Source organism: Entelurus aequoreus, linkage group LG08 (assembly GCF_033978785.1).
Source record: "Entelurus aequoreus isolate RoL-2023_Sb linkage group LG08, RoL_Eaeq_v1.1, whole genome shotgun sequence".
Lineage (NCBI taxonomy): Eukaryota > Metazoa > Chordata > Actinopteri > Syngnathiformes > Syngnathidae > Entelurus > Entelurus aequoreus.
Genome location: NC_084738.1, coordinates 21,716,078 through 21,742,192, shown reverse-complemented (window position 1 = coordinate 21,742,192; position 26,115 = coordinate 21,716,078). Strand labels below are relative to the sequence as shown.

At 37.3% G+C, this 26,115-nt stretch overlaps 1 protein-coding gene across 5 annotated transcripts; it reads left to right on the top strand.

Annotated features, from left to right (window-relative positions):
• The first annotated feature begins 1,244 nt into the window (after window positions 1-1,244).
• On the top strand, window positions 1,245-26,115 carry LOC133655633 (protein kinase C and casein kinase substrate in neurons protein 2-like). 5 transcript variants are annotated; one of them, XM_062055966.1, is made up of 10 exons: window positions 1,245-1,396; window positions 5,505-5,598; window positions 5,670-5,826; window positions 5,959-6,194; window positions 12,426-12,581; window positions 18,208-18,383; window positions 18,472-18,592; window positions 22,654-22,721; window positions 22,799-22,820; window positions 25,635-26,115. In XM_062055966.1, exons 2-10 carry the CDS (start codon window positions 5,542-5,544, stop codon window positions 25,647-25,649), a joined length of 1,008 nt encoding a protein of 335 aa, XP_061911950.1. In that variant the 5' UTR covers window positions 1,245-1,396; window positions 5,505-5,541; the 3' UTR covers window positions 25,650-26,115. The 5 variants fall into 5 exon arrangements, with proteins under 5 accessions (XP_061911950.1, XP_061911946.1, XP_061911949.1 ...); XM_062055962.1 differs by having other exon boundaries at window positions 22,799-22,878; window positions 25,635-26,113; XM_062055965.1 differs by having other exon boundaries at window positions 1,268-1,396; window positions 5,530-5,598; window positions 22,799-22,878; window positions 25,635-26,113.

Genomic DNA, 26,115 nt, shown 5'->3' with positions numbered 1-26,115 from the left:
TTATTGCAAACTCAAGACAGCCATGACATTATGTCCTTCTTTTGACCACGACTGTATATACTTACAACATGTAAAACGTTATTGGATGTTTTGTACATAGCTTGATAGGCAGCATAGACTGAATCTACATTACCAACATTGTTAGCCACATTTTGCTAGCAGTTTTCACTAGTGATAATGCATAAAAAAGAATGACATAACCGTTTTTGTTTCACACAAAGATTAACAATGAAAATTTAAAAAAAGTGCAGTCAGTCAGTGTACCCCAGAGCAGCTGCAGCTACAAATGCTGCAGAGCTGGGTGTAGAAAGAGTATGGACAACTTAGTTTCAGACAATCTCCTGAATCATTGGTCTAAAGCGCTCATTATTTTGTTTTTTTCGTCAGGAAAACTAATGTCAGAACGACCGCAATTTCTACATTGTAATACACACTGCATGCTTTCGCGCACAGCCGCACACACCCTTGGTAGCTAACATGGCACCTGTTGTTTAGTTGTCCATACTCTTCTCTATACACAGCTCTGAATGTGGAGTGAACGAATGATGGGTTTTTCAGAGCCGGACGCTTTCAGTCGCTGGTTTTAGCGTGTTTAATAAGAATCAAAATAAAGAACATGTCACTCCAAAATTCTGAGTGAAGGAAAAAGACAAGAATGTATTTAGGGTTAGAGTTTGTTGATAGGGGTCAAGGGGATCCTTGAATTCGTCTCTGATGGGCACATCATGTGAAGGGTAGTGAGCGTTGCTTGCAGTAGGTGTTAAAATACAAAGACCTGCACAATTTGAGAATTCTAATTAAGTGCAACTTGTTAGCAGAGAGTTGCCCACAGTCTGGTGACGGTTGCACAACAAAGTGCAATTTTTTTAAAGAACTATCATCAAAAGAGTGTAAAGCAGTGGCTGTGGTTCCACATTCCAGTAAGACACTTGAGGACGCTGCAATAAAGGATTAGACAGGCGGGGAGGACGGATCCTGATGGAAAAGTGAATAATATTTCAAAAACCCGCGCCTTCTTTAATTGTTCTGTGTGAAACAGTTTGAACAAAGTTCTGGAATATTGTGTTTGCCCTGACAACAGTCTTGTATGACTATAGCATATCTGTGTGACATGTTCTTTTTCCATAGGGACACATCATCAGGGTGGGACAAGGCGGGTGTCGCCCACCTTCTAATTAGCTCACATGACGTTGACACAATTGTGCGAGCAGGTCTGTTCAAATGACACTTGTGGATCCCATTAGCACCATATAGAGAGTGGCAGAAGGAGTGGCAGGTGGTGTGGTGGTCAGGGGGGCCGGTGGAAGGTGGGGGCAGTGCAAAGTGATAGTCAAAAAGAAGTTGAAGGGATGCAAGCCATGGAGTTAAAGTGACGGAAGGAAGAAGATCAAGAAAGGTAAGATCTCTTTCTTGTTCTGTGTCTGGGTGGAAACAGGTTGTGGTCACTTTAGTAGTCGTGTTGTGGTATTTGACATTAGTGCATGTCAGAGCTTCAGGGAAGGAGATGGACACAAGCGCAGATGTCAAAAGTAATGCAAGGAGCTGCTCTGCTCTGTGTTGTTGTGATGAGGTGTGTGTTTAGCCACTCTCACATTACAATCCGTCCCAACAACATGGCCTTTTTTTCCACTTCTTCACACACACAATACAATACAATCCCTTTTAAATCCCGTAAGGGTTGACATTTTTCACCGTATTAACGAGAGCAAAGGGAAAGATGACCTTTCACTGCTGTTTATTTTTGGGAATGGCAGCCAGAAGAATGCAGGAGCAGCTGTTCTATTCCTGCTGGTAGAGAGAGCTCTCGCCCCCCCTGCGAATTCCAGTCTGCCACTGGCTTTGCTCATACATACATGTATCCAAGCACGGTGTAGTATACAGTAAATAACAGAAGTTTACCACAACCACACGGATTTAAGGACTAAAGAAGGGAGGGTGTGCCTTCACAACGCTCTTACTCCCAACCAGACACCTTCACAGACATAGGCGCCGATCCTGTGGGTGCTTTAGGGCCCAAACACCCACGGAGAATTCTGAGCATTGATTGATGGCAACTTTAATCTTTAACATAATTTTTGAAAAATCAATCTTGTTGTAGTAAATTTTGTGGCGAATTTGGTCCGTTTAACAAAATAATAAGGCCACAAATCATATGGGATATTAACTTCGCTGAACGTCTAATTTTATTTTTTTTAATGCACACACCGAGCACCCACTGGCAGAAATGTAGATCGGCGCCTATGTTCACAGACATCTTGGGGGGTGCAGATGCTCAAGCCAGAAAAAAGGGCACCCATGTCGGAAATTATTCCTAAATTTTTATTATTAGTAGTATAATTATGAGAACCACTCAAATGATGCAATTGAATAAAAAAATAAATGTGTGCCGTACGTACGTTTTTGTTTTGTTTGCTGTTTTATCAGAATTAGATTTATTGGCCAAGTATGTTTTACACACAAGGAATTTGACTTGGTAGATTATCTTTGCTCAATGTAAACATTAAAGAAAGACGTAGTGGAAGCATAAACAGCATCACACTAATAATATACCTGATCAGACGACTACAGCTCAGTTTAAGACCCACCTTTCATCTCGACAATGACGATGACCCTTTAGACCAGTGGTTCTCAAGCTTTTTTCACCAAGTGCCACCTCAGAAAAAACTTGGCTCTCCAACTACCACCCTAATAACCAACATTAAATTACATTTGAATGTGATAGTATGTGTAACTTTGCTGCCTCTTGGCCAGGACTCCCTTGAAAAAGAGGTTCTTAAACTCAATGGGATAGTTTCCTGGTTAAATAAAAATAGAAATTAGCGTAGTAGGTGTAAGGATTCATTACTAACAAGGTAGAGGTTTTATTTAACAAGTATATTTAATATTTTGGCCACTGTATTATAATACACAGTTTGAACAGTAACTGTGTGTTTGAATATTCAATTAAGCAATTATCTGACCAACCTGCAGCTCCCATCCGGCTGTTACGAATCAACATCGAGGTCTTACCCAGGAGGCACAAGACATTGATACAATGTTGATTATGCATACATGTTTTTTTAAACTGACTTCGAAACAACATTGCAAAATAGTTGTATTTTTGCCAATTATCGACATTTTCACCAATCAAATTTGTTCCAGGAGCACTCAAATGCAACACCTCTGTTTAGCCAAACAAAGGTCTGTTTGCATCAACCAAGGAAAATTTTGCCACAACTTTTTTTAAATGCTGCAGTGAAATCAGGCATTTAGGCGGCAGCAATCACAAAACAAAGCCTTCGAAATCCTGGAAACACTGATTATTACACAATTGCCACTTTGTTTTATTATTATTATTGTTATTGTTTACCAACAAACTGATGGAAAACTTTTTGAAATCAGAAGTCAAAGTGACAAGGAGATGTTTTAGTTGGACTCGTGTAGAATTTAATTTAAAAAGGATTTCAAAGACAAAAAGTCGAGTTAAAAATTGTATTTTCATGCATTGCATTTTCTTTTAGTCAAAATTTGAATATATTAAGAAAGATGAAATGCCTTATGTATGCTTGTCAACATATATGATATGGACTATGAAAAATACAAGTATTAGACATATTGTCCATCCAGCAATATCATTTAATAATGTTATAGCTGCTGGATGACTTAAAGGGGAACTGCACTTTTTTGGAAATTTTGCTTATCGTTCACAATCATAAGACACAGGAAGACAAAAGGTATATATATATTTTTTTTGCATTCTAACGTAAAAATCGTCTCGTTCTAGGTAGCTAGCAATGCAGCTAATGAGAGCAATCAATTCTACCGCTAAATCACTTTAGAAATGCATTCAAAAACCGTCACCAATACTTAATTTAAACTGTTGCGACATTGTTATTGTAAGAGCGAACACTGAGGAACTCTCTTTCTAGCGTAGTAACACATCGGCGTTTTGATTGATTGATTGAAACTTTTGTTAGTAGGTTGCACAGTGAAGTACATATTCCGTACAATTGACCACTAAATGGTAACACCCGAATAAGTTTTTCAACTTGTTTAAGTCGGGGTCCACTTAAATTGATTCATTATACAGATATATACTATTATCATAATACAGTCATCACAAGATAATCATCAGAGTATATACATTGAATTATTTACATTATGCTTCGGTATTAGCCATAAAAGCTAACTATAGAAAGAGATAAGCTAGCTTCTACGTCAGCATGAAAAGTGTGTGAGTTTTTAATGCACAACAAAGCGATAGAACACCAATCCGTACTGACTGAAAAACATGAATAATCATATTACAGTATCTGTAAAGTATTAACCCACATTTCATGTTTTGTTTGTACACAGCTAGCTATAGAGTGTATGCTGTCAGTCATGATACACGCATGACGTGCTGCGTGTATCATGATCGATATTAAAACGTGACTCACTCGATGGACAGTTGTCTCTTTGGTCCAGCTGGCCGGGGACGTTTTTTTCTGGGTTATTTGAGGTAAGCATGCCATTTATGTCAAAATGGCTTGTCTCCAAATTCCACATTTGCAACTTCAAGTGGATTTCACCTCACTCTCTCAGCTTCCGTCTGCTCCAACGTTTCACCCTCTTCTTCATGCTTGCTTCAAGAAGCAGCAGTTAATCCTTTGTTCATTCGGATATGCGTTGCTATGGAAACAGAAATCAATGCGAGGAACAAGTTAGTCCCGGAAATGATTAAAATGATCAAAATACGGTAAATGTTGTACATATTACATGTTGTTATGAACGTGTCTGTTACTACATTATATATAGACTTGCAGTATGTATATAAAACGTTGATGGAGGGTTTTGAAGTTGTTTTAGAGGCTTTGAAGGCTTCAACGGTGACTCCCATTAGTTGCATCTTCCAAGCGTTTTTCATCATCTTTAAAATCCTAATAAAAAAAACACATGTGTTCTTGTCTCTCATAATGATTGTGAATGATTGGCAAAATTCCAAAAAAGTGCAGTTTCCCTTTAAAGGGCTGATTAAAACGAATCAAATTAATGCTTTTTGGTGTCTGTGAACTTCTTGCAATATGCATTTTCTTGCCTCTGGAGCATTCCAGCAAATGCTTGCCGTTAGTGCCAGCCTCTTCGGCGCGCTAACAATGTGTGTTCCGTTATAAATCGCACTGCAGGACTGCTTCTAAAATGCCCAAAAAAAGTGTTTCAAAAGATAACAAAACGCCACAGGTCGGAAAATGACAACACAGAAGTGCAGTAAATGAGTGTCTCCATGGTGAAAGCCGTGTAGTACACACAAAGCCCTCATTTAAACAGGGCAGTCTGCACCATTTATCAACAGTTTTAGTAGATCACACGCAACACCCCCACTATAACATGCAATGTTAGAGTTCGCACACGTTTAGCGCATGGTATTTGGATCGTAGTAGATCAGGTCCTAAGTGAAGATGTCTAACCTGTTAATCACTGCCCAGAAAAATAATACCTTCCTTGGATTGGTAAACAGGCTAGCAACAGTCTCTCTTACACAACAGCAACATCTACTTTGCCTTCTGTGAGACTGACAGCAGCATGGCGAGCCTCCCCACAGAACCACCTTTGGACACCGGCAAAGAAAGCTTCTGGATGGTGAGGATTTTATTTATATGCGTTGGCTCGAATACAACTCATCATTGTTGCGCTTGTGCATCTCCTTCCAGCCTGGGAATTATGTGCGCACAGTGCACAGAACACAGCAGTCCTACCAGGCGTGCAACGACCTGGTGACCTGCTTCACGGAGAGGGCCAGGGTGGAAAAGCAGTACGCCCATCAGCTGAGTCAGTGGAGCAACAAGTGGAAGTCCATAGTGGATTCACGTGAGTACACCAAAAAACACGCTTGAAATGAAGTCCAGGTTTTTTGGTTAGTTAGATGGTTGTTTCTTCTTTATTGCTTCCATGACTCACCTGCCATGTCTCATCCCTATCCTTGTCACGTTGTCTTCCCAGGGCCGCTTTACGGCTCCCTGCTGGCAGCCTGGCAGAGCTTCTTCGCCTCCACCGAGCGTCTGTCTGCCCTCCACTTGTCCATCTCGCAGTCTCTCGTTGCGGAGGAAGGTGAACGGGTGAAGGCCTGGCAGAAAGAGAGCTTTCCCAAAAAACTCTTCTGCGGGTTTCGAGAGAGCCACAACAACAAGACGAGTTTTTCACGGACGCAGAAACCCTGGAAACAAAAACTGACCAAGGTTAGGATTGTTGAATGTATGCTTGGCGTAAAAGTAGTAGTCATTAGGTCATATCAACGCTACTGAAATTCATTTGCAACTTTTTAAATGACAGTACTGTGAAAAGAGAAATGAGGCCACTGTTACAGAGTAGTTATTTATTTAGTCTTGTAGTCTAAAGTCTCTGCGTAGTACTGTACACTACAGTATACAGTGATACCCTAGGGCTGTGAATCTTTGGGCACCACACGATTCGATTCTTGGAGGTAACGATTCGATTCAAAAAGATTCTCAATTCAAAATTAATACTTTTTTAATAACAATGGGTGCCAGTTCTATGAATGACTACATTCCTCTATAAAATAGATAAACAGCTCTGATAAATGTCTATATTACTTTAAAAAATGGTTTTGTTTAATACAATTTTACCCAAACATTTAATAAAGTCAAATACAAATAAGGCCACAAGAGAATTATCCCAAACTTCTCTTTTCTAAAGTAAATCTGTACAACAGATATAATCTACATCAGGGGTCCCCAAACTACGGCCCGCCAGCGTCCAAAATCCGGCTCGCAGTCCCAAGTTTAAAAAAAAATATATATATATATATATATATCCCCTAGAGGGGGGGGGTTACCCACATATGCGGTCCTCTCCAAGGTTTCTCATAGTCATTCACATTGACGTCCCACTGGGGTGAGTTTTCCTTGCCCGTATGTGGGCTCTGTACCGAGGATGTCGTTGTGGCTTGTACAGCCCTTTGAGACACTTGTGATTTAGGGCTATATAAATAAACATTGATTGATTGATTGATTGATTTTTAGTATTTTTTAAAATCTGTCCTTTCTAATCCATTTTCTACCGCTTGTTACTCTCGGTGTCTCCTAGCCGCTCAGGCAAATCATATTGTCTAAAAATTTATTTTCCCATCAATAACATATCATCGTGCTCGCGCCACAGAGCACGCGCTCTTTCAGTCAATTAGTGCGTATATATATATATATATATATATATATATATATATATATATATATATATATATATATATATGTACACAGCCCGGCCCCCGGCCAAATTGTTTTAACCCAATGCGGCCCCCGAGTCAAAAAGTTTGGGGACCCCTGATCTACATCAACAATATGATTTGCCTGAGTGGCTGGATAGGACAGATTTTTAAAAAAAGGTTTACAAATAAAATCAAGTTTTAATTTTTTTGAATCATTTAAGAATTGTTACAAATAAGAATTGTGATTCATTCGAAAATCTATATTTAAAGTCAAATACAAATAAGGCAACAAGAGAAGTATTCCACATTTCTCTTTTGTAAAGTAAATGTGTACAGCCGATATGGGCATCTACATCAACTATATGATTTTCCTGAGTAGCTCAGGACAAAAAAAAAACAAAAAACCCTGGAATCCGCAGCCCGGCAATTTTATCTTCAAAATAAGCATTTTTTCATCAGAAAAGTCACCTCATTTACCGTGAATCGGTAATAATTTACAAAAGTATCATAATAGAGCTTAAGTTACATAACTGCAGAACAATATAACATACTGTGGCCAGTTTGAGGCGATCTTGTGCCTATCAAACACTCGCCCAAATAGCATAAAACAAGAGAGAGTCATCAACTCAAACCACTATATCTCTCACGGTGCGATTAATAAAGAGACAAGACATGCTGGGAAATTCACCTCACACTTCTCCAATACACTACAATACAAAAATCACTTTTTTTGCAAATGTTGTCAAACTCAAACTAGCAGCAGAGTCGTTGGGGGAGGAGTGAGCTTGTGAAGCCGCAGCAGCGTAACTTAGTATAAAAAAAATAGACATGCTTTATGGGGGTCTCAGTTACTCATGTTTTTTTGCCATTCGAGAGTCTCTGAATGTAACCCCTGCGAATAGCTACACAAGCTAAAACCAAATCCTGTCCTAATTTACTGAGTTATGATTATATTCATTAAACAGGAGACTATATGACTGTTTCCTTTTGGGGGTCTTTTAACATCCTTATCAACATCCAAACAATGTGAACACTTCAAACTGGTTTGAGTTCAGTTCTGAACCAGCAAAAAAAAGAAACAGTCTAATTTGACCCTAGTTATGTACTATGAATGCTTCATTACAGCCAGTTTCAAATATCAACAAATGTAACCTACAGTAGTACCTCAACTTGCGAGCTTATTTGGTTTTGTGACGGAGCTCCTAACTCAAATCAAATAACTACCATTGAATTTAATTGGTGCTTTCCCGCCCTCCCCTCCAAAAAACAGCGCAATTTTAACATGTAATATGCACTTTTTTTTAAAGAAAATCTAACTTTTGGACAGGAAATATCGGATAAACACAAAATCATAGAATGTACTGCTAAAAACTACAAAGGTTTTATGAAGTACAACTAGTAGTAAAGAAGTAAAACATTTACCTTAGAGAGTGGACTTCTACAGTATCTCCTTCGAGCTGCTTTATTGTCAAACACACCATCAGCAGCTTCACCATATTTTCATGGATAAATATCCGCCTTTTAGATATTATTTTAACATTCTTGGCTGGCATTAAACTCGTTCTGCTTCAGACTAGCAGTGATACGCTCCAATTGCTTTGCCAAATTGGCGACACGCTTGGCCATATTTTCTCTTTTTTTAATTGAATGAAAATGATCTATTTCTTCTCAGCACGGTCCTTCACACTCACTTTCTTCCTTCCCATGTTTGGAAAAACAAAGTTATGTCCATTTCTAGTAATAAGCTAATGCTAGCGAGTGTTTTAGTCGGCTCTTCTAAGGTTCACTGTAGTGTTGTCCCAATACCAAAATTATATCTATACTTTTCGGTACTTTTCTAAATAAAGGGGACCACAAAAATTGCATTATTGGCTTTATTTTAACAAAAAATCATACGGTACATTAAACATATGTTTCTTATTGCAAGTTTTTCCTTAAATAAAATAGTGAACATACTTGTCTTTTAGCTGCTGATGTATGCAGCAACATATTGTGTCATTTTCCATTCTATTATTTTGTCAACATTATTAAGGACATGTGGTAGAAAATTAATTATTAATCTACTTGTTCATTTACTGGTAAAATCTGCTTACTTTCTCTTTTAACATGTTCTATCTACACTTCTGTTCAAATGTAATAATCACTTATTCTTCTGTTGTTTGATACTTGACATTAGTTTGGGATGATACCACAAATTTGGGTATCAATCCGATACCAAATAGTTACAGGATCATACATTGGTCATATTCAAAGTCCTTATGTATCCAGGGACATATTTCCTGAGTTGATAAACATAATATAATTTGTTTTTAAACGAAAGAAGATGTTGTGGTGTCAAAAAATATTGACATAATCATAGTAGTATCGACTACGCTCCTGTACTTGGTATCATTACAGTGGATATCAGATGTAGATCCACCAATGGCGTTTGTTTACATTGTGACGCCGGTGAGCTACGGTGTGTAGTGAAGCATGTTTAGCTATTCCTCGTCCTGCAGGGATGATACTTGTAAGAAACGTACTTTATTTGTCTCCATGGAGGCGAGGATTAGTGATTCAGAAGTAGCTAAAACACTGCCGACGGTTGGACTTTAGCCGCTAGCTAGCTTGCCATATCTTAAAGCAGCTCTTCCTGAGGGCGTTTCAGTGTTTTAACTTCACCTTTATCTTGAATTTTTAAGCCAAAATGCGTCCATTCTCCCTTTTCTGTCTACACACTGTCTGCTTGTAAGTACTCCGTGTATGTGCGCTGCCGAACATGCTCCTCTGCTCGTTAACCAGCAATGACACGACGTGACGACGACGGGGGCAACTTTTCAGAGGCGGTATAGTACCATACTTGCCAACCCTCCCGTTTTTACCGGGAGACTCCCGGTATTCAGCGCCTCTCCCGATAACCTCCCGGCAGAAATTTTCTCCTGATAAACTCCCGGTATTCAGCCGGAGCTGGAGGGGGCGTGGCCTCCAGCGGACCTGAGTGGGGACAGCCTGTTCTCACGTCCGCTTTCCCACAATATAAACAGCTTGCCTGCCCAATGACGTCATAACTGTAGAATGATCGAGGGCGAGTTCTTGGTTTCTTATGTGGGTTTATTGTTAGGCAGTTTCCTTAACGTCCTCCCAGTGCGGTAACAACACACAGCAACAGCAGTCACGTTTAGTCTACCGTAAAGCAGTTCGTCTGCTGTAAACAGCAATGTTGGGACACTCTTAAACAGGACAATACTGCCATCTACTGGATAGCCTCCAGCACACTGAAATTCAAGTATTTATTTTATTTATATGAATAATAAAATAAATATATATATATAGCAAGAATTCACTGAAAGTCAAGTATTTCATACATATATATATTTATATATAAATATATATATATATATATATATATATATATATATATATATATATATATATATATATATATATATATATATATATATATATATATATATATATATATATATATATATATAAATATATATATATAAATATATATATATATATATATATATATATAAATATATATATATATATATATATATATGAAATACTTGAGTTGGTGAATTCTAGCTTAAATATATTCCCCTCTTAACCACACCCCAACCATGCCCCCCCCCACCTCCCGGTATCGGAGGTCTCAAGGTTGGCAAGTATGATAGTACCGAATCTGATTCATTAGTATCGCGGTACTATACTAATACCGGTATATCATACAACCCTAGTTCACACCACTAACGGCGGGAATGCTCGTAACTCAAATCTGTAATCATAACAATTAGCCGCAGAGAGAGAGCTCTTATCTCAAAACACTCTTAAGTTGAGGTATCACCAAAATTATTTAACAAATTTTGATTCAGGGTGATTATTTACTAACAAGCATTTAACTGTACCTATTGTATATGTTGTACTCTGTTTACAAGACTGCAGCAACAGAACCAATGTTTTGATCAATCAATCAAAGATTACTTATATAGCCCTTCATCACAATTTTGATAGCGGTAAGGCATTAATACCACTAACACACCCAACAGCTGAGTAGCACAACCAACATTTAAAGCGTATGCAGGGGTATATATATGACGCTTGTGCTCACTCGCCACATATTTCAAATGTAGTTCTGCCGTCTTCTGCATCAGGGGGTTGCCTACAGCCAGAGCTGTTAATGTGGATGATTTTAACCTGACGCTGATTAGCGATCTCAGAGGTTAAGAGGTAAATGCGCACTCATGCGTCTTTGACTCTTTAGGTGACGTCACAACGTCTTTTTACTCTGCTGAGATCGGTGGGACAATTGAGTGTCCAAGGAGTATTCAGTTCAGTTCAGTTCAGTTTCAATTTATTTCGAACATGCATACGATACAATGTAATGCATCACATATTTCCAGTTGTTTCATTACAGAACGTCCGAAAAGGAGTAGGAAGAAGCTGAGCTTATACTACCCTTTTCATACCATAGCAATTTTATCCCATTTCCTTGTTCTCTGTAACAGAACAGTGAACACATAATAAATACATAATATACCATAGTAAGTAAACAAATATTAAATACATAAATAATTTGTATCCAAAAAAATAAAATATAATAAAAAACAACAAAAAAATTATATAAAAAAAGGGTTTAAGATATTCACCAAAATTATTGTTCTGTGTACTATGTGGAACACTTGTTGTTTGAACAGTCTCTTAAACTGAATCATATTGGTGCTTTGTTTGATTTCTTTGTTTATAATAAATCATTCATAAGCACTGTTAATAAATGGACCTGCAGCCATCAGCACAAGCTCCATGTTCCATGAAGTTTCTACCATTTTTAATGTTACTTTGGACTTTTGAAGAAACCCCATCACAGTAGAAAAAGCCTTTCAATCCTTGACATATGCTAACAATTGGCAATACAAAAACAGATGTTTCTGCCACACAAAGTTGCCCATGACATTGTGTTTCCATGACGATTTACATCATCGTGAGTGGCTGCAGGACAACTCCCACCCAGCACGTTCAGATTTGTTTGCACAGGAATTTCATTTCCCTTTTGTAGTGAGTCATATGCCACATGATGGAGGAAAAAGGCAAAAACAATTCTGAAATGTACGTTTGAATCATTTGGTAATGCCACACTTCATATGCCAGGAAGATGACAGCAACATTTCCAGAATGATTTGGCCTCTGACAGCAACTACTCCCATTCCCACTTGTTGTACAACTACATCCTCCTTATTTTCTTTCCTTTGTGTGTGTCAAACAGTTGGAGAAGGCCCGGGTGGCGTACCACAAGTCCTGTCAGAAGGAGCTGAGCGCCGTGGACAAAGAAAAACAAGCAAATGACAATCCGGATTTAAGTCCGGAGAAAAAGCAGAAAGTGACGGAGGTCCGGGAGGTAGTCACAGAGGCGAAAACCAAGGTGATTAAAACAAACAAAAGAAGTTAAAGTTAAAAGTTAAAGTACCAATGATAGTCACACACACACTATGTGTGGTGAAATTTGTCCTCTGCATTTGACCCATCCCCTTGTTCACCCCCTGGGAGGTGAGGGGAGCAGTGGGGAGCAGTGGGCAGCAGCGGTGCCGCGCCCGGGAATTATTTTTTGGTGATCTAACCCCCAATTCCAACCCTTGATGCTGAGTGCCAAGCAGGGAGGTAATGGGTCCCATTATTATAGTCTTTGGTATGACTCGGCCGGGGTTTTGAACTCAAAACCTACCGATCTCAGGGCGGACACTCTAACCACTAGGCCACTGAGTAGGTCAAAAGAATCACCAATTTATACATTTTGAATAATTTCATTCAGTCCTTCCCCTGGGGGGACACGGTGAAATGACAGGGGGCGCATGTGACCTGTACTAGAAAATGACGAAGCGTATGTAGTAGAGTTGGCAGAGGGGTTAGAGCGTCTGCCTCGCAATGCGATGGTCGTGGGTTCGATCCTGCGCTCAGGATCTTTCTGTGTGGAGTTTGCATGTTCTCCCCGTGACTGTGTGGGTTCCCTTCCACCTCCAAAGACATGCACCTGGGGATAGGTTGATTGGCAACACTAAATTGGCCCTAGTGTGTGAATGTGAGTGTAAATGTTGTCTGTCTATCTGTGTTGGCCCTGTGATGAGGTGGCGACTTGTCCAGGGTGTACCCCGCCTTCTGCCAGAGTGTCGCTAAGATAGGCTCCAGTGACCCCGAAAGGGACAAGCTGTAGAAAATGGATGGATGGATGCTTTGTAGCCCTTGGCTTCACTGTGACTACGGTGTTTTCTTTAATGTTGATAAGCATACAATGTTATGCAGAGGTGTACTTATAACAATTTTATAGACAAATGATACTATATAAAGTCGCGGTGACGAGTGAGGGGGTAGCGACATATTTTCTTTTTCCTTGGGGTGCGTAACTGAAAATAATTAATTTGTTGCATTGTACATTTTGCTGTCATAGTGCTTGTGCAGCTGTTTATTCACTTATCTTAACATTGTCCTTTAACCCCTTTCCTGGAAGCACTGTCCTTATATCGAGATGTGTTACTATTGAACTGATCTGTGTTTATGTAGGCAGCAACCTATCACAAGCCACCTCGTTACTAAGTGCACGTACACAATCTAATTAAATCCAATACAAAATAATATCGTTTAAAGGGGAACTGCACTTTTTTTGGAATTTTGCCTATTGTTCACAATCATTATTATAGGCATGACGATGGATGTTGTTTTTTTTCTCCATTCTAAATATTAAATAAATGCGTTTAAAAGTCTGCTTACAATGGAGCTTATGGGAGACGCGCAATTCCGCCTAAAAAGCCCTTAAAAATACATCCAAACCCCTCCACAAAGTATTTATGTAATGGAGTGGTGGAGTTGTTCTGCTTCCTAGGCAGTGAAATATATGAAGATGGTGGGTGTTCAAAGGAAATCAAAAGAAGATTAACAATGGCCAGAGCATCACTGATTAAACTGAATAATATGCTCAAGAGCAACCACATTATTCTAAGCACCATGATCAAAATGATAGAGAATGTAATATTCCAAATAGCAACTTTGTCAAGACGAGGACTGTGGGGTGTTTGTTTTCCCGAGATGCAAGAATAGTTGGATCGGACATGGCTTGGAGGTAAATACATGATTTATTTTAAACACTAACAAAAGGAACAAACAAAAGGCGCGCACAAGGCGGAGGTACAAACTTGACTATGAAACAAAAACTTTCACTTAACGTAGACTAAGGACATGAAACAAAAGAACTGCTAAGCATAACATGAATAAACAAAAACTTACTTGGAACAAGCATGGAAACGATCATGGAACAATGGCATGGAATGAACGCATGAGTGACAAGGGTAACAGCAAATAATGTCGCCAGGCCTACCAACAGAAAAAGACAGGCTGAAATAACAGTGACATGATTAGTGACAGGTGCGTGAATCAAAACGTGCAAAAGGTGAAACTAATGGGTAACCATGGAAACAAAACAAGGGAGTGAAAAAGCAGGAACTAAAAAGAGTCCAAAACCCAAACAGAGCATAACTTAAACAAAACATGATCACAGACATGACAAACTTATGGATGTGAAAGTTGGACACTGAAAAAACAAGACTCACGGAAAATACTTGCCTTTGAGTTATGTTGTTGGCGCAGAATCTTAAAAATTCCGTGGACAAAACAAATCTCAAATAAAGAAGTGCTATTGAAAATTAAACCAAGTATTTCATTATTAGACAGGATCATTAAACAACAGCTAGGTTACTTTGGCCATATCATGAGAAGAAACAAACAACTTACCACATCGTGGTTGGAAAATGTGAGGGGAAATGTCGAAAAGGAAGACAAAGGCAAAGGTGGATGGAAGGAATTACAAAAACAACAGGAATGACATTACCTGAGCTAAGAGATATAGTGGTGGAAAGAGTAGCGTGGAGAAGACTGGTCAACATCGACTAGACCAGTGGTTCTTAACCTGGGTTCGATCGAACCCTAGGGGTTCGGTGAGTCGGCCCCTTAGGGGTTCGGCGGAGCCTCCGCCACGGAGGTAAAGTCACATCCGACTTATCATGTAAATAAAAACTTCTCCCTTTCGGCGTATTATGGATATCCCCAAACAATGTTCCCTCTAATTTTCCATCTGATTTGCAGGTTGTTTGATTGATTGATTGAAACTTTTACTAGCAGATTGCAAAGGAAGAGAATACATTATATGAAACAGTACAGTTTACACAGTACATATATTCCGTACAATTGACCACTAAATGGTAACACCCGAATAAGTTTTTCAACTTGTTTAAGTCGGGGTCCACGTAAATCAATTCATGGTAATGTGTGTAATTTGTTGTGAGTTCATGCACTGTGTTGGTTTTGTTCTTTGAACAAGGTGATGTTCATGCACAGTTCATTTTGTGCACCAGTTAAAAAAAACATGACTTTTTCTTGAATTTGTAAAAAAAAACATTTTATTTTTCACTAAAGAAGGGTTCGGTGAATGCGCATGTGAAACTGGTGGGGTTCAGTACCTCCAACAAGGTTAAGAACCACTGGACTAGACAGAACCTAAGAAGAAGTGGTGGACCGTGTCATTCTGGCCATTTCCGGGTCCCATTGGCTCAGCTGTAAGCGGACTTTTATTTACGTTTAATTAATATTTAGAATGCTTTTTTTTTTAATCCATCCTGCGTTGTGTCTTTCATAATGATTGTGAACTGTAGCCTAAATTTCAAACAAACGCATGCTTACATTTGCAAAATTCAATATGTGTCAGAGAGGTATTGATCAACGTTTGTTATTATTCCAGGATTTGAGGAGCTTTATTGTCATACCACCACCCGGAGCTTCCAAATTCATGCAAATGAGTACCACAAGATCATAATTGAAATCAAATAGGATAAAATTAGTCTTGTTTTTGCTAGTTTAACTACATTTCTCGGTATTGTGGTTGTAGGGTCGCTATTTTCAACATCAAATAGCTTTTCAGTGCTGAAGCTACTTTGAGATGTGGGTGTGCCCATCCAAAATAAATGCAGAAATGGTGATAGAGTCATACCTCTCACCATTTGCATTTTAAAATATGGGAAATTTCCCGGGAAAATAAGGGAATTTAATTTACAAACCCCCTTTCTCTGTCGTCTTCATGTACATCCATCTTTCTCGTGCTGTTGATTTGATTGAACCACGGAACTTGTGACTTGTAAGTCCTTTTTTCCTGGAAAGTAAAAAAAAAAAAAAAAAAAAGCAGGCAAAAAATGTAAAATACAAGATTCCCCGAGAAAAAAATGGATGTGTGAATTCAGCGCCTTTTTAAATTGTGCAGGTGTACTTACAAATGCAACAGTTATAGATGTTGACTGTGCGATTACAGTCTGAGTAATAAACATGGTATTACTTTTTATGCATTGATTAATCTCACAACAAAAAATTTATCAAATCACACATTCCTTAAGAGATTAGGACGTGTTTTTTATTACTGTTGGAAATAAGTTATAAAATAATATTATAATAACTGTACAAAAACTACACCTAAACAAAAAACATTTTTGATTAAATCAATTAATTGTGTAATTAAATTAATAAGACTAAGTTTGGCTTTATTGATCCCCCATGGAAAAATGATACTCATCAACTGATATCCATGCCTGTTTATTGATTGTATATGCTGTGTTAATAACTGAATTTGCGCATACATAATTAGATCCCACAATGGTATAGTGCTGTTACTCTACAAGCTCCTGAAGTTACACTACCGTTCAAAAGTTTGGGGTTACCCAAACAATTTTGTGGAATAGCCTTCATTTCTAAAAACAAGAATAGACTGTCGAGTTTCAGGTGAAAGTTCTCTTTTCCTGGCCATTTTGAGCGTTTAATTGACCCCAAAAATGTGATGCTCCAGAAACTCAATCTGCTCAAAGGAAGGTCAGTTTTGTAGCTTCTGTAACGAGCTAAACTGTTTTCAGATGTGTGAACATGATTGCACAAGGGTTTTCTAATCATCAATTAGCCTTCTGAGCCAATGAGCAAACACATTGTACCATTAGAACACTGGAGTGATAGTTGCTGGAAATGGGCCTTTATACACCTATGTAGATATTGCACCAAAAACCAGACATTTGCAGCTAGAATAGTCATTTACCACATTAGCAATGTTTAGAGTGTATTTCTTTAAAGTTAAGACTAGTTTAAAGTTATCTTCATTGAAAAGTACAGTGCTTTTCCTTCAAAAAAAAGCTCATTTCAATGTGACCCCAAACTTTTGAACGGTAGTGTATGTTAGTGTTTACACTTGCTTATTAACTTACAATGCCTATAGTTTATTTAACACAGGCAGAAATAATCAATCTCTCACATCAAATGGTTGCTGAATGAAGCTGTTGACAAGAGTACCTGTTGCTGTTTGTTTACCCTGAACTGACTCAATGCTAAGCTACCTTTATACCAAACTCCCTACCAACTCAATTATTTATTAAGTTACTTGCAACCAACTGTTAGTTGCAAGTTACTTAATAAATAATTGAGTTGGTAAATCATGTTAGTTACTAACATGATTTAACTCAGTAATGTCTTCCTTTGCTTTTGCTTGTAAAGCTTGTTGGCATCCCACAATTGTTTCACCATTTTGGACGTAATAGACTGTTTTCCTGTAACTTTCTTTTGCCAGGTTTTGCAAATGGATGAGCTATCGTCTTCAATGACTCCTTGTTCATTTTTTAGGTTCCCCTAAATGTTCATACAATGCTGACGTCAGCTTTTTTGGTGGGTAGGAAAAGTTCACTACTTTGTCCTGCTGCCATTTTGCCTCTCGATAGGTGTGTATTGACATGTGCCCCACTGGTGTAACTTTGTTTTTGTTCCTACAGGTTGTGCTAAAAATAACGTAGCAGCATATAGTCCGTTTAATAGTGAGCGAGGACGGCTGAAACACACAGTGTGGTGGAGCCTTTGGGATTGAATAACTGTGACATTTCTAATGATGGTTAATTGTAAAACCGGTTCATTATTGCATCCCTCGTTGTACCTAAAGAAATGTTTTTGTGACGACTTGGACTTGTCATCGTGTCGGCCCACAGGCCCGAGAACACTATGAGAAAGTCCTGGAGGACGTGACCAGCTACACCCCGCGCTACATGGAGGAGATGGAGGCCATTTTTGAGCAGTCGCAAGAGGAGGAGAGGAAACGCATCAGCTTCTTGAAGCAGGCCTTCCTCTCTATCCACCGACATCTTGACATCACCAACAACGAGGAGTGAGATGGCGCAGGATTATTTTTTTTTAATGCTCTGAAGGTGTTTTATTTGTTTTGTTTTCTTGACAAATGTGTGCGTCTGTGTCAGCGTGAAGGCGGTGTACAGTGACCTCCACCAAACACTCATGTCCATCGATGAGCTGGAGGACCTCAAATGGTGGAAAAACAATCGTGGTCCAGGCATGTTTACCAACTGGCCCAAGATCGAGGTACAGAACTCTGACAAAATAAAATGACTACCGTATTTTTCGGACTATAAGTCGCAGTTTTTTTCATAGTTTGGCCGGGCTCCAGTGCGACTTATGTATGTTTTTTTCCTTCTTTATTATGCATTTTCGGCAGGTGCGACTTATACTCCGGTGCGACTTATACTCCAAAAAATACGGTACTAATAATTAATAATACATGTTAGTGTTGTCCCGATACCAATATTTGGTACCAGTACCAAAATGTATTTTGATACTTTTTGGTACTTTTCGATACTTTTCTAAATAAAGGGGACCACAAAAAATTGCCTTATTGGCTTTATTTTAACAAAAAATCTTAGGGTACATTAAACATATGTTTCCTATTGCAAGTTTGTCCTTAAATTAAATAGTGAACATACAAGACAACTTGTCTTTTAGTAGTAAGTAAACAAACAAAGGCTCCTAACATCTGCAGTAACATATTGTGTCATTTTCATTCTATTATTTTGTCAAGATTATTAAGGACAAGTGGTATAAAATGAATTATTAATCTACTTGTTCATTTACTGTTAATTTCTGCTTACTTTCCCTTTTAACATGTTCTATCTACACTTCTGTTAAAATGTAATAATCACTTATTCTTCTGTTGTTTGGATGCTTTACATTAGTTTTGGATGATACCACAAATTTGGGTATCAAATGTAGCAATTTACAGCCCAATGACCCTTATTTACTCACTTAGTCTCACTATAAGAAAGAAGAAACAAGTAACAAAGAACAAAAGGAGGAAATCGATGTGAACAAACTGCTCTAGGGTCAAAAATCCTGTATTATTGCCCATTCTCTTTATGTCTCTGGTGAAAGTCGCAAGTGTATGTGCTAGCAATGGTTAGCAGTGTTGATCAGCTCACCTTAAGAAAGTAATTGGTTACAGTTACAAATTAGTTCTCCCAAAAAGGTGCTTCATTGTAAGAGTAATTAGTTACTCGGCTAAGTAACCGATGTTATTTTTCATTTTGTTATGTTATTTATTTATTTATTTTTTCATTTTATTTTTATTGACATCCAACATCAGACATCCCTATCCATTACATCATATTCACATACATCATATATCTGTTGTCTGCCCTAAATGTCAAAATATTTTTTGTTTATATCCCAACCATACCACCCAGTCCCCCCCCCCCCCCAAATAAGAAAGAAACAGCAAAAAAACAAAGTAATACCTACAAATACATCAATTAAATAAACAAAAAAGAAATAATAATAAATTAATAATAATAATAATCAGAAATAAAATAAAATGACACTTTTCACCTTCATATTAACAAAATGCCGCAACTGCAGATATCAATAGAAGTCTTGGGTTTCTACTATATAGGTCCTTTTAATAGTTTCAAAACTAAGCATTTTTTTTATCTTTCATTACACTACATAAAGCTGTTATAACCTTAGATATCCAGTACTTAAATCTTAAGTCTAATTTATTGGGTGTAAACTCTGTATCATAAGCACACCATTTAAGAACTGCAATATTACTCTCGAGTTTGTATTCCTTTATGATCATTTTCCACACTTTAAGGGTCCATTTCACCCATGGGTTATCAATATTATTTATGTGGGTTTGTAAATTACTATCCGCCAGGATTGCTTGTATGGGGATGGAGAGCATTTCTTCTTCAATAATTTTCCATTGAGCAATGTATGACGGGTTGCACCAGCATATCACTGCTCTCATCTGGGCTGCAAAATAATAATATCGGAGGCAAGGTAAACCCCATCCTCCCTTTTGTTTGACCAATTGTAAAGTTTTGAGACGAAATCTTGGCCTTTTACAATGCCATATATACCTTGATACCTTTGTCCAATTCATTGAATTGGTTTTGGTTAATCTCTATTGGCAGGGTTTGAAATAGGTACAACAGTCTTGGCAGTACATTCATTTTAATGGAATCAATTCTAGAACTAAGGCTAAAAAAAGGAATTAAGTTCCATCTTGCTATGTCATGTTTTATTTTTTTATGTATGGGTAGATAATTGTATTCTGATAATTTTGTTAGATCTTTTGATAAATTAATGCCCAGGTATTTAAAAGACTCTGTTTGCCATATCAGAGGGTAACTACTTCTGATTTCCCCTCTTGGGTTATAATTACTGTATATGAGAGTAGATGGGTTTTACCTATTACAAAAAGTCTGCCATAATCTCAGATTAAGTTAGAATATAATAGAATAGAAAGCTTTACTACATGACATTAAATGATTTATGGTTGCCACTCTTGGTCTGTGCTTTAAGAAAAATACAATCATTTGTAAATACTAAAAACAATACTATAGCTAAAAGTACACAGATAAAACATGTAGCGAGTAAAACACACATTGTTAAAGATAAAACACAAATTGTAGGAATTTGTTACAAAATTCAGTCATTTCACTTGCATTAGTTTACGCTACGTGAGCTGTTTAGACTCCGCTAAAAATTGGCATCACACCAACCAGCTGTGTGCCTGTCTATGTATCGGTATGGGGACAACGGGGATGCTGAAACTCATTTCGCAGGTCTGGATGATTGTTATTTAAATGTCTACCCAAGTTTGAAGCAAAGGTGGTAACACTGTCCTGCAAAACTTTGGCGAGGCACGTTTTAAAGCGTCACCTTGATTGACAGTTTAAAAGCCCGAATACATTCATATTGCACTCCACGCACCCTTTTTATTAACATGTAGAATTGCCTTTATTTGCCATGTTTCTGCTTGTGCGCTCTGTGAATGTGTGCACTAAACATGCTCCTCCGCTCTGTATTTTCATTTCATTTTCATTTTTCATTTACTCATTTATTTCAGGCAATGACATAAAAAAAGTACAAAGTTGACAACACATAATATAAATTAATGTAATGCAAAAGGTAATGTACAGTATGTAATGCATGATAGTCCAGTTTTCCCCCAGTTCTCAATTCAGTGATTATTCCATTGAGCTTCACTGTTACTTTGTTCAAGGATTATAATACATATGTTGTATCATAGTGGCATTACCACAAGTAACAATAATTATTACAGTGTAACAATAATTTGTATCAACAATGTAGGAAGAATGAACATACCAACAATGGTAATAGACAAAATACCAACAATGGTAATAGACAACATAGCAATAATGGTAAGGAAACATTGAGCACATGTTAACACTTTGAGACAGAGTACAACAGCAGTCAAATTACTGTTAAAACCCTCATCTCTATATTTGAACCAGACCCCATGTTTGTATAACAGTTTGAATCGATTTAAAGTTTGGCATTGCTTGTGTTGTAAGTCCAGTTTGTTCCATAGTTTTACTCCGCATACAGACACACAAAAACGTTTACGAGTGGTTTGAGCTCTCGGCAATGAGAAATATCCAAAGCCTCTCAAGTTATGAGCCTGCACTCGTCTTATAAAAAAAACGTTGTAGATTAGGCGGCAATAATTTGTTAATTTGTTATACAGTTCATTAGTACCGCTGTATTTTATTCGTACAGGTATACCGTACAACCCTAGTTTATATATAAAGGTTCCACACTTGACAGTGCATTGCAGAGAAACAAAACAAGAATGAAGTCGAAGGAATTGCCTGTAGACCCCCGATATAGAATTGTCTCGAGGCACAAATCTGGAGAAGGCTACGGAGAAATATCTATTGCCCCATTTTACAGTGCATGTTAAAAACTTGAATAATCAGCCGCATAGACAATTGTGAAACATGAGGCAAATCCTTAAACATTTGTATTTGTATATTATTCACAGTGACAAGCAGCTCCCTTAGGGCAGTCATACCTGCAAGGTGGTCCTCAATGAAAACAACTCCACATATTCTCACAATAATAAACTCCCTCGCGATTTCATCAAACGTAGTTTGCATTAATACATTACGCCCCTAAGATATTTAGTTTCCTCCTTTTTTGTATTTCTTTTTAAATTCATGTTATTGCTTTGTTTAATCTTGTGAATAAATATGCATAGAGTGTAAATTGTACTTATATTTGGTCACCAGTACAAATCCAACAATTGGTGGACCAAAGTGCTGATGAAAGTGTTTTTTCTACAGGCGTGGGTTCCACCTGTAAAAAAGCTGAAAAGAAAGAAGCGAGAGCAGAAAAGCAAAGAAGGTGCCCCGTAAGTTCACTGACTTCTAAACACATAAAAAAACAAACCCAAAGTGTTGTGTTATGACGCCCGGGTCTTTGTTACAGAGTGATGATCGGAGGCGTGAAGGTATGCGCCCTGTACGATTATGTGGGGGAAGAGGGTGATGAGCTCTCCTTTAAATCAGGTGACACGAACAAAATGCTCAAATATTTATGTAAAAAAGAATGAATACGTATTTTAGTAGGCAGGTAACTAAGTTAGAAAATAGCAATGTGAAAATCAAGCCCAGGTTTAATACGCACTAGCTGGTTATTGTTCATCAATAGAAATCTTATGGACAATTCCTCAGATAGTATATTCAACTTTTTTTATGAATGCATTTATTTTATTTGACAAAAAATACATAAAACCACTGTCGAAACGCTCAATAGCAGGACAATATAAAATATGTCAAACTTGCATAGGCCTTACTCATTTTTATCCATTGGAAAAATATCATAGAATGAGATATAAGCAAGTGCACTTTATGTATTTTTAGGTACACACTTTACAGTGGGGATGTGCGATACCACTGATTTCCTTTCCGATTCGATACCAAGTAATATTCAGGATGGTATTGGCGATACTTTGTGCAAATATACCAAACGTGTCTGCTATAATTTAAAAAAGTTGTGTATTTTCAAATAATAACATATCTATCTAAACAAAACAGTAAAAATGTTTAAGAAAAAAAGAGCAAAAAATTGGATTGTAATGAGAAAAAGCTGAAATGTTTAAACTAATAATAATGATATACTCAGTCACATATAATAAAAAGTTGTGTCTTTAAAATATACATATCTTTTTCTATATATTTTTTTTTTTAATAAAAAAATATCAAAGTGGCCTCCCCATACTTGACTTTTTATAATGCGGAAAAAGTTTAGACACGCCTGATCGAAAATCATAGAAGCTCTCAAAATAACAATAAAATATAAAAATTTAAAAATATTCCTAAATTGTCTGCTAAAATTTAAAAAGTTGTGTATTTTCAAACAATAAAACATCTTTTTTTTTTAAAACAGTAAAAATGTAAGTAAAAAGAGCAAAAAAATTTAATGTAATGAGAAAAAGCTAAAAAAAAATTGAACTAATAATAATAATATACTTAGTCACCTATAACACAAAGTTTTGTCTTTAAATATACTGTATATAAAATCTGTTTTTAGCATTTTATTTTTATTTTATTAAAAATATTTCAAAATGACCCCCCATACTTGACTTTTCGGTATGCGGCCCTTTGTGGAAAAAGATTGGACACCCCTGAACTAAAGTATCAAAAATATTGAAATTTTGATTTGAGAATTGATGTTGGAGCATAAAGATCTGGAATTTATATTTCAGTATCGATCCACACATCACAGCTTTACAGTAACTCTGCACTTGTCAAATTGCATACAACAATTTAACGAAGGAGTGAAACAGGAGGACACAAATGTTGGCAACAATAACTTAGCTATGGTAGCTACAACACTAACATTGAGTTCACATTTTAAAGGGGAACTGCACTTTTTTTTTTAATTTTGCCTATCGTTTACAATCATTATGAGAAACGTGACAATGTTTTTTTTTTGTTTTTTTTTTCATTCTAAATGTAAAAAAAATGTGATCAAAAGTTTGAGGTTTTATATACAGTTGTAAGTATGTATGTAATGTAGTAACGGGCACTTTATAATATTTACGTAATTTGATCATATTAAACATATGCGGCGCATAAATTTCAAAAAGGCATCACGATTGCTTTTTTTTTTCTTCATCACTTCATCATTATTACTCACTGCAGACTTTATGAGAGCCAACAAACATAATAAAACATCACTTAGTGTACAATGTCTGCTGTCGTTAGGATGCCTTCTGCTGGATATTCCTATATTCCCACGTAGGTGAAGAATGTCTCATAATCCTCACGAAGTGTCCCAACTTGTCGGAATACCTAACCAGATGTCTCATGTCCAGGTGAGAGGCATGATTTATGATCTACAATAAACTTCCAAGGAGCAGGGAAGCAAGGAAGCAGCAGACCATTCGATGATGTAAACATAGGCACAAAGGAAGTGATCACGTCGCCGCTATAAATAGTTTGTCTGCGTTAGCGCTTATAATAACAATATCACTAATACTTGGGTGCTCTTACACCCGTGAAGAGCTACTGAACATCAGATCCACCATCCCTATGGACTTGTTAATTCCTTGAATCCCTTCTAAATCTATCTGATCTGATAGCTCAGTCACAGCTCTTTTTATACCAAATATGTGTTATGTATTTTATGTTGCACGTTTGCACCAAGAAAAATTCCTAGTTTGTGAACCCGTTCTCAAACAATGGCAATAAAACTATTCTGATTCTGATTCTGATTCTGATTAATACTCAAGTCCCAAAATGTAAATGGAGTATTGTTGGCACTTTTTGAATGGTTATTTATCAGATTTTATTGGCGGAATAGTGGAGCTCCCATTGGCTCCGCTGTAAGCGGACTTTTATTTATGTTTATTTAATATTTAGAATGCATTAAGAAAATCCATCCATGATTGTGACTGGTAGGCAAAATTTAAAAAAAAAAGTTAAGCTCCCCTTTGACAACAACATCATGCTAGTTTAGCCTGTTCAGTAAATAAAGTCAAAATTAACTCCCATGTCCTCAGCTGGCTGATTGGTTGTTAGCAGAGCTACAGGCTTTATTTTAAGATGTGTAGCGAAGCCTGCTCTTTTTTCAAAGCTGTTTATGACATTATGAAACTTCAAAATTGACCGCTTGAGGAAGGTAATATATATGTATTGAGTTTTTGTGTCTCCAGGAATGCGTTTTGCATAACTTTTATAGCAAAAAGAAAACATTGTTGTAGTACTGTGCTGTAAAATAATAATTATTCAATCTCATTGATACTTGTTGTAATTGTTAGGAGAGGTGTTCCTGAAGGTGGAGGAGGAGGATGATCAGGGATGGTGTCGGGGGGTCCTGAGTGGCGGGAAGGAGGGATTCTACCCAGCCAATTACGTCGAACTTGTGGAGTGACATCACCAAAAACGTGTTAAAATATTCTGTTTGTGATATTTACTACTGAGCAGCGCATTCATGTTGTCACACTTTGAATTGAAACAATAGTTAGGATAGGCTTGTAAGTGCTAACCTTTTTGGTGTATGAACTGATTCATTCAAAGCAAGAATGTGTGTGTAGTCATAAGAATTGGGAGCGGTATTTATTTGATCAAAGTCCAATAAAGTTTTCCCGGGCACAGGTTTACAATAATGTGTGTATTGTTCACATGGTTAATGTTTACTTTATCAGTATTCAAAATAAAATGATTCTATTTTACAACCAGTTCATCCAAGTTATCCACATTTTTGTTAAAAATATTTAATGACATTTTTTTCTAAAAAAG

Excerpts from the sequence above, each read along its gene's own strand:
- LOC133655633 (XM_062055962.1), top strand. The coding sequence starts at position 5,542 with ATGGCGAGCCTCCCCACAGAACCACCTTTGGACACCGGCAAAGAAAGC. Across the intron at positions 5,599-5,669 it reads GCAAAGAAAGCTTCTGGATG|CCTGGGAATTATGTGCGCAC; the intron begins GTGAGGATTTTA and ends ATCTCCTTCCAG. Across the intron at positions 5,827-5,958 it reads GAAGTCCATAGTGGATTCAC|GGCCGCTTTACGGCTCCCTG; the intron begins GTGAGTACACCA and ends TTGTCTTCCCAG.